Below are 9,531 nucleotides of genomic sequence, written 5' to 3'. Positions count from 1 at the left end.
CAAATCTCGCCAGCAACTACCGATTACGAGGAAGTGGAAGCCAGTTTTCGGACCCAGCTTTCAAGGTCCGGGACCGCACCAGGAAACCAAGCAGTAGCTGCGCCATCGGAAAGGGGTTAGACCAAGGGAAAATATAAAGTCGAGAAAAAGAAGAGAAAGCAGGGTATAAAATTACTATGTACTTACGTTTCATGTTCCACTCCTCGGGGAACGGCATCCGATCAGCAGGAATCAGGTCGAAGGTCCTGACTCGGACAAACCGGCTCATCCACCATCGATCTTTGTTCTCATAGATACTAGAGAAGAGAGATTTCAAGGATCGGCGTTGCAGTTGTATCAAGCCACCTCGATAAAGTCGAGGACTGTACAGTCTGATCAGATGGTCGAGGGTGAAAGGCATCCCCTCGACCTGACTCGAAAAGAATCTGATCAAATGAACGATTCACCAGAATGGAGGTAGATCTGGCCAAGCGTCACTTGGTATCGTTGGCAAAAGTCAAGAATAACTGGATCTATGGGACCATGAGCTGGAATTGCGGGGCCCAGCGTGAATGGGTAGGTATACACGCTTAAGTACCCCGCTTTATATGTAGTGATATCCTCCTCGGGGGTAGGGATCACTACGTCTTTGTTCTCCCACTTGCAGTCCTTCTTTACTTGCTCGAGCTCGTCCTCGGTTATCAAACAGACGTATCGAGACATGGGCTCGCATCGGCCTGGTGTCGATACAGGTTTCTCGATCTTGAAATCGGATGTTATTTCACACGGCGGGGGAATGCACTCCTCAATACGAGGAGGCACTACCGCTTTACTCTTGGTCGGTCAAGAAGATGAAGAAGCTTTTTCTTTATGGGGAACCGATTTAGATGTCTAAGCCATTGTAATGCAGAAAGTAAAGAAAATAGAGAAGGTTGATGATGAAGTAAGAGCAAATAAAAGAGAAGGGAGAATTCAGGGAAGTTGAAAGGGCTAATGAGATTTTGAGAGCAATGTGAGAATAAAGTTTGTAAGTTTGTGAAGTTGATCTATTTATAGAGGTCATTTAAGCGTACTGGGGAAGCCAAAAAGCCGACCGTTAGTCGCCTCCAATTAATGACTTTGGGAACCACACGAAAATCAACCTTTCAGTCACTTCAGCCGCTGACATCACGAGATTGGCATCGGGATCAAGGCGTCGAAGATCAATTCGTTTCTTATCGACCTACTCTAAGAAACGCGAGGACTATCTGTATACGGTCAAAATCAGAGGCCTCCGATTTATAGGCTCGAAGGACCATCCTGGGCCCAAGTCCAGGCAAGGTCGAGTTCGAGCCCGGTGGACAAATTCGAGCTCGAAGACGGAGTGCAATGCTCGAGAGATAAGAGTACGAGGAGTGCCAGGGCTGAGTATACTCGACCCCGAAATAGTATCGTCATGGATTTACAACAGAATGAGCTAGATTCCCGCCACGTCCCCAAAATCATGGCGCAAATCCCGAAATAGGATCGTACAATTCCGTACTAGGCGGTTAGAAAGATGTACCAAGAATATTCCTTACTGTAAATAGAAATATACCTTATTCAGGGTTCCCCTATTATATAAAGGGGACCTCAATCATTTGTAAGGATCATCTAATCATTGAGAAAAGAATATACTCTCTACTTTTTGCCTACTGTTCATCAGAATTGTCCTTTAGCTCTATTGTTCTTACTTACTTTTCCTGCTTGATTGTTCTTAATGTTCTAAACTCACCTCGAGGTCACTGCTGCTGAGTTATATTGGTTTGATTCACTTATTTCTTTCACTTCTACTTTATATTTCTTGATTATTAATTGGTATTGAATCTAGTCACGTATCTTTAAACCACAAATCAAATTTAATTGTTTCTCGTATTTTCGAGGTAAACATTGAGAAAAGGAGACCAAGTCAAGTTGCATTAGAAACATAGTACAATACTCAATTTACCATTGTGCATAGTGAACAAAATATACTGGTTAATCACAAATCTTTTATCGTCCACCACAAGGAAAGAAACACACAACATCCTGACCTTTCAATATAGACTTTTAAATGCTAAGCATAGACGAAATGGAGACTAATACATTGAGCGGACATGTCATTTTCTAATTGGGCTGTTCACCCAATGTATGCTTGGGCTTCTAGGCGAAGACCGGGGTGCACCACCAACGGATCAGCCCGTTGTAAGGTCAGCCCAAATGCTTCCTCCATGTTTAGTTTCTCTGGTGATTGTCCAATAGGCAAATCCCAGTTAAATGCATGAATTAAAGTTGCAGTCATCAACTGGACCATTCGTATGCCCAAATTCATTCCAGCACAGATTCTACGCCCAGCTCCAAATGGGATGACTTCAAAGTCATTTCCTCGCACATCAACTTTGGGCTTCTCACCACCCGGCAAAAATCTTTCGGGCCTAAACTCTAATGGATCAGCCCATTCATTTGGATCACGAGCGATGGCCCAAACATTTACGAGAAGCGTTGAGCCTTTTGGAATGAAATAGCCATTAATCTCACAACTCTCTGATGCAATTCTAGGGAGGGAGAGAGGGGTAGATGGATGAAGCCTTAAAGTTTCCTTAACTATGGCTTCCAAATAAGTTAATTGGGCTAGGTCAGATTCCATAACGAGCCGGTTCTTTCCAACCACTTTGTCAATCTCTTGTTGGGCTTGGGCCAGTATTCTTGGATTACGAATAAGTTCCGCAATGGCCCATTCTACTGTGCTTGAGGACGTATCTGTTCCAGCTATAAACAAGTTCTGCAATAATTCACCAACACAGATTAAAGTTCTGGGAACAAGCATTCATTCATTGGCACCATCACAAGTACCCTACAGTAGAAACTACTAAATAAAAAAGTTTAAAAAAAAAATCAACTAGTAAATAAATAAATAAAAAACATCTTGTCTTATGAACTCATTCGTCCAAATTGACGCCCGCATAGGGAAATGACTCTTAAGCATGAATTTCTCAACGGTGATAACCACATCCCTTCCCTTAAGTAATAAGCAGTAACTCCTTCTAAATCAACAAAACCACCACAAAATTAAGGTAGCTGCTTTGATATTTAGGGGTTAGTTCGGTTGGGAAACAAGTTATTCCATAATTAATTATTATGGGATTAGTTATAACACCCTCTCATAGGGATTAAAAAAATACTACAATCTCAGAATAACTGATCCCAGAATTAGTAATATCACAATTTTATCTCAGCCAAACATGGAATAAACCAAATTTAATGTAAGACTAGCCTATTTTTGCGAGCATAAAGACTTCTCTTTTTTAATATTGAAATCTTTGTTTATCGTTACATTCCACAAATGTATTCAAAAAGCTTTTGTCAAAGTAGTCATTCAATCATTTGGAAAGGGTGGCTCTAATTAGTAAGGAAAGGCAGGACAGAATAAAGCAATTTGAGATATAACAAAGAAAGGCTATAAATGAGATCTCTTTCACGAGTTTGCTTAACCTTCCTTTTGCTGTTTATTAAAATCTCCATCTTTATTCCATTAACACTCTTGGGGATATTAGCTTAAAGCCTTAAACTAAAAGACATGGGAGTGTTGCAAAATACAAGCAGTGGCTCGAAGATGTGCATATCAACATTAACAAATCCAAATTTAAAGTTTATGAATTCCTACAAACTATATATATAAATATTTAATAGAGTAAAAAATACTGCTTTTACATAAATTCGTAACCAATCCTCTAGATCTGCTTGCATATATCAAACACAATCAAGTTGAATTAAAAAAATCTATATGCAATATATATCATCCTTTAAAGTATATCATAGTTTAATACGAACCCAAATCGGCATATGTACAAATATTATTGGTCTGTACGTAATTGCCGATTCAGGTGCGGCAATATATATCATCCTTTAAAGTATATCATAGTTTGATACGAACCCAAATCGGCATAAGTACAAATATTATTGGTCTGTACGTAATTGCCGATTCAGGTGCGTATCAAGCTTTGACATACAAAGGCTATCAAAAGCTGCTGAAGCAAAAAGAGAAGTGAACCAAACTAGGTATGAATGATGACAGGCTTTAGAAGGTTGTTAGGTTTATATAGCTGAATGGGGTAATGGTAAAGAAAATCTCAGCCGTTGATTTGTATTTTACTATAGTATGTTTGGCGGCTATGTTTCTACGTCCAAGGAAGCCCTAGTTCTATTAAATTACATGGTAGCCCTTCTATATATTTGCGCTGACATTATTAACCTTCACGTTCTTGGGCATTTCTTCATGTTGTTATACACATTTCTATTGATTTAGATTATAGTAACATTAACATCATAAAGATTTTTTTATCCAGCCATATTTTATTCAAATAATTAACTAATCTATTTGTTTTAAAAAATAATACACTCATTGTCAGATTAAGTGTCAGTCTAACCTTATCAAACTTGTATAATGTATAACGTTACTTGTAAGAAAAAGTTAGGCATTAAATACTCGTTAAGTTATTGTTATTCAAATTATATATCACTCTTTTCATTTTGTGACATTAAAGACAGCGACTCCATTTCATTTATATGTATTTTATAACATTTCATAATTCAAATATAACAATAATAATTTTACATCAGTTTGAAGTAAGTTAGGATCAAGTATATGAATTCTCAATTCTCCATTTAAGTGCTTCTAAAATACGTTAAGATATATAAATTTTACTTTTGATGTTACATTAAATCATTACTTCAATATTTTATTCTACTATCATAATACAACACATAAGTCAAATTAGCTTAATATTTAAACACCATCTTAAGCCAAATATCATCACTAAACATGGAAATTAGAACTGAAAGCAATTGTTTATTGATCCTTTGAGATGTTTTGGTTTAAGAAAGAGAGAGGCGTACCAAAAGTAAAGCTTTAATTTCTGAATCTGTGAGCTTTCCTCCTTCATTATCGCCTTCTTCTTTTTTCAAAGAGATCAACGTACTCAACAAGTCCTCATCTTCTTTCGTTTCTCCAAATTGCTTGCTTTTGTGTTCCTCTAGAATTGAGGTCAAGAACGCGTCGAAACGCGCGTGGAGCTTTTTCATCTTTGCAGCTACACCTTGAATGTCCAACCAATCAAGTGCCGGAATAAAATCGCCTATATTGAAAATGCCGGCCAGCACCATTGCCTCCACTACCATTGACTTGAACTCTTCCGCCTGTGGATCAACACCGGCACTTGCGTCAGCGAACACCCGCCTCCCTAGCATCACTCGCGCAAGTGCATTCGTGGTGCACACGTTCAACAGTTGGCCTAACTTGACCGGCTCTTGCCTGGCACTCGCTAGGGCGCGCGTAAGTGTTTTTACTTCATCCTGCAATTGTGATTAGGCCGACATTTAGTAACTGGTGGAAAATAATACTATATCCGTTTCATCCTGCAATCCGTTTCAATCTATTTGACTAGACACAAAATTTAGGACAGAAAAAAAAAAAAAAAAAAAAACTTTCAACTTGCGGTATAAATATATATTTTATGTGCCTATAAATCATTACATAAACGTATAATAGTTTTTAAATATGGAAAGAGATTAATTTTTTTGGCACAAACTAAAAAGAAAATAAATTCACATAAATTAAACAAATTCGCTCCTAATTAAGCACTACAACCGTAAGGTACGATCTAAAACGTAGCCCAATAGCACTTTTTATTGCTTCTAAAGCCACAGGTTCTCTTTACTTGTCATATTACTAGTTTTTTTTTTTTTTTTTCCGCTTTTTACAAAAGTTGTTTGATTAATTTATCCTTATTCCTTCTTTGATCTTCACTCCATTAATATTTCTTTAGATAAATGCTCAGTATATTAATAGGACATTTTTTTTTTAAGATACAGTCTCGCACGTAAAGATAGACCTTACATTCAGTCACTTTCCTATTAAAAGAGGGAACAAATAGGATGTTCATAAAAACCCGAAAAATCGATCCAAACCGAAAACCAAATCAAACCGACCAAAAAAATCGATACTTTTTGGTTTGGTTTGGTTTTAGTTTTGGTTTTGAATTTTAAAAACCGATCAAATTTTGTTTGGTTTTGGTTTTAATCAAAAAATAACCGAAAAAAATCGAACCAAACTGACTATAGGAGTAGCTATTTCAAATTTATTATTACACCTATATATATGTATATTTTTATAGAAAGTTTCAAAACATTTATGGTGAATGTTAATCGTTTGCACTTTTATTACAGTTTTTTACCTTTATATTCTAGTTTGATTAGTAGTTTTTTTTGTTAAGTGTAAGAATTCATTTCATGTTAAAAAAAATATTTTTAAATGAGTCCTTAAATTATTCATCACTATTTGATTCAATTATCATCAATATATTTTAGTAAATAATAGATTTCTCAAAGGGCAGTTGATTTGATAGTGTTATGTTGAAAATGTGGTCGCCGAAATATGTGTTTGGTAGTGCATGTCTTATATTTAAGAAAAAACCGATAAAAAACCGAAAAAACCGACAAAATCAGACATAAACCGAATCGAGAAAAAAACGACTTAATTGGTTTGGTTTGGTTCTAATATTTGAAAAACCGACTTACTTGGTTTGATTTCTTTTTAGGGAAAACCGATCCAAACCGAACCATGAACACCTCTAGAAAAAAATAAAAAATAAAAAATAAAACCGCACCACTTATGCAATAATCTAACGAGGACAGCCAAATAAAGTGTTCAGTGTGCTCACGCACATGTAACTGACAGGTATGCCACCGCTTTCACGAGAGTTTGGGAATAATGGGGAAAAAATGAAAAATGAAAAATGAAAAATGAAAAAGAAATTTCAGGCATAGCCTGGTGTTTCTATAAATGGAAGTACTGTACCCAGTTTCGACATAATAAGTAAAAGCCCTTCTTCTACTGGCCTTTCCATCTAAGAACAGTAAACTGAATGTCAACCTACCCTCTCCCACGACAAGAAAGTTAATTAAGGAAGATTAAGAGAATGAAAGATGAGATTAATCCTCAGTTCTTTTTTTTTTTATTTTTAAAAAAGAGATACTTCCTCCATTTTATTTTATAGGAAAAATGTTCAATTTTTGTCCCTGAACAATTCGAAATGGGATGACGTTATTTTCCATTTCGTCTTTTGCCCAAAAATCCTTTCATCGCTAGGCAAGTAGCTCAAAAATGTCCTTAGTTTGTCTCTAACAATTACTCTAACTCGGATAGAAAAATGGCCAATTTTGCATCTGAACTATTTGAAATAAGACCATTTTGTCCTCCGTCAATAGCTCGGTTAATTAATATCATTCCAAAAATTTGGAACAATCAATTCAACCTCTAGTTTTTTTTAACATATTATAAATCGACCCTAACAATTTTTCATCCAAGTTGAAGCAATCGTTAGTGAGAAGCCATTTTTAGCTACTTGGCTAACCGCGAATAAAAAATGAAACATAGGACTTTTAAGTTGTCCCATTTCGAATATTTCTAAGGACAAAATTAGTCTTTTCCCTAGTTTATATGATAATGTTTAACTGGATAAAGTTTAAAAAAGAAAAAGAAACCTTTAGTACAAATTGGATTTGTGGTCAGGGGCGAATTTAAAGGGGAATTTTGGGGCAGTGAACCCATGGTTTCTCGCTAAAATTAGATATTTTATACATATATTTTTTAAAATTGCTATAATATTAATTGTTGGCACCCATGCTCAAAGAAGGTTAAATGGTGCACTTGGTTGAAATTAAGAGGAATATGGATTGATTCCCACTTAAACGCATTTTTTGTTTTTTTTAGTAGTGGACCCATATATTAGAAATCTTAGATCCACCTCTATTTGTGGTATAATCGAATTATAACATTTCTAAGCCGAGGAGGGCATACCATTATGGGGAAAAAATGGAAAATTTGAAATTAAGGAAATAAAGTATACATCATTCTATTTGAAATATAAAAAGGAAAGAGTTGTTATCTAAATACGTATGTTGCACCACCGTGGTGCAGTGGATGGGACTGCTCCTCCCTTAACCAGAGGTCTCGAGTTCGAGCCCTAGGTATGGAAAAATTCTTTGTAGGGAGCGCTTTCCCCCGAAAGGGGCCCTGTGCGGTGCGAATCCGGATATAGTCCGGCTACAATACGGGTACCGGACACCGGGTGAGAAACCAAAAAAAAAAAAAAAAACGTATGTTGCCGATAAAGCCAAAGTAAAAAAAAGAAAAAGCTTCCTTTGGCAAGCATTACCTTTTTCATTCGAAGTTTAGAAAGTTTATGAAAAGACAATATAATACTATAAAACCAGACAGTTGTAAATGTAAAGTAAAAAACCTGGCGGACATGGCTGAAGTCATCTAAAGCCTTGGCAGAAAAAAGATGAACAGAGCAAATTTTCCTAAGCATACGCCACCTTGGTCCGTAGGGTGCAAAAACAAGATCCTGATAATTGTAAGCCAAGTGCTTTGCACCCGAGTTCGGAGGGCGGCTCGAGAAGTTAGCGTCATGAGTTTTCAAGAACTGAGCCGCCACCGAAGCAGACGCCACAACCACCACGTCCACGAATCCCATCTTAAGGTGCATGAGTGGACCGTAAGTTCGAGCCATGGCTGCAGTTGATTGGTGTGGCTTTGGACCCATATGGACCAAGTTTCCGATTATTGGCCATGGTTTTGGACCTGGTGGTAGTGGCAACGGGTAACGTTTGCGAAAAAATAAGCTGAGAATGGAATGTAGAAGGAAAGAGAAAATGACAGCGTAGAGAATTAGGGAAAAGATTGCCATTTTGGTGATATGTGATGTTAGGAAGGAAATGTTTGAGAAAAGTGAATGTAACAAGGACTATAAATAGGGAAGAAAATAGAAAGAGATATCCGTGCTTCTATACTTGAGTAGGAAAGTTAGAAAATTCACGAGAGTGGTGTAGTTTTTATCCCTTTTACTCCCTTTGCATTTATATTTTTCCTTTTTAATCGTCCCAAAAAAGTATAATATCTTTATATAGTTAGTAATAATTTTATATCAAATTTCTCATCTTATCTTTATTATGATAATTTATAACCACAGAAATTTTTATGGCATATTTTAGATTACCAAATTTGAAAATCTTTTTTTCATTCTTAAAATTTTGTTTCTAATCAAACACCTTAACATAAATTGGAACAAAAAAATAATACATTACTTTTTTTAAAGCACGAGGTAGGTAGTTGAATGAGTATATTTTTGACGGTTTGGTTAGAGGATCCAGCATTTCTGCCTCACTGTATTTGCCAAATTAGGATTAAATTAATGTTTGGTGTTTGTTAAGTTGGAAACTCGAACTTGATTTTACATTGACCAACTCTTGTTTCTTTGGGACATAATGTTTTCTAGAAGCACACTTAATACTAATTTTGCTAATAGTATTCGCTTATAACTAAGTTTTTTTTTACTAGTTTTTCTTGTTTTGACTAGTGTTGAATTTAAATGGTTGTTACTTCTTAGATTTGAGGAACTTAAGTTTATTTATGTAGCATAAAACCACCTATTTATGCTACTAAGTACTAATAATAGTCACGATAAAGATAAAACTGGTGGGGAAGGGGGGAAG

General features: G+C 36.1%; 1 protein-coding gene across 1 annotated transcript; it reads right to left on the bottom strand.

Moving 5' to 3' along the window:
* On the bottom strand, positions 1,888-8,756 carry LOC109223789 (flavonoid 3'-monooxygenase). Its single transcript, XM_019388217.1, has 3 exons — positions 8,277-8,756; positions 4,873-5,328; positions 1,888-2,758 (listed from the first exon to the last, which is right to left on the bottom strand). The coding sequence occupies exons 1-3, from the start codon at positions 8,724-8,726 to the stop codon at positions 2,117-2,119; spliced, it is 1,548 nt and encodes a 515-aa protein (XP_019243762.1). The 5' UTR covers positions 8,727-8,756; the 3' UTR covers positions 1,888-2,116.

The sequence above is a fragment of the Nicotiana attenuata genome, chromosome 3 (genome assembly GCF_001879085.1).
Source record: "Nicotiana attenuata strain UT chromosome 3, NIATTr2, whole genome shotgun sequence".
NCBI lineage: Eukaryota > Viridiplantae > Streptophyta > Magnoliopsida > Solanales > Solanaceae > Nicotiana > Nicotiana attenuata.
Note: the sequence above shows the minus strand (reverse complement) of the source record. Positions and strands in the feature narration are given on the sequence as shown.

Excerpts from the sequence above, each read along its gene's own strand:
- LOC109223789 (XM_019388217.1), bottom strand. The coding sequence starts at position 8,726 with ATGGCAATCTTTTCCCTAATTCTCTACGCTGTCATTTTCTCTTTCCTT. Across the intron at positions 5,329-8,276 it reads ACTTCAGCCATGTCCGCCAG|GATGAAGTAAAAACACTTAC; the intron begins GTTTTTTACTTT and ends TCACAATTGCAG. Across the intron at positions 2,759-4,872 it reads AAATTAAAGCTTTACTTTTG|AACTTGTTTATAGCTGGAAC; the intron begins GTACGCCTCTCT and ends GAATTATTGCAG.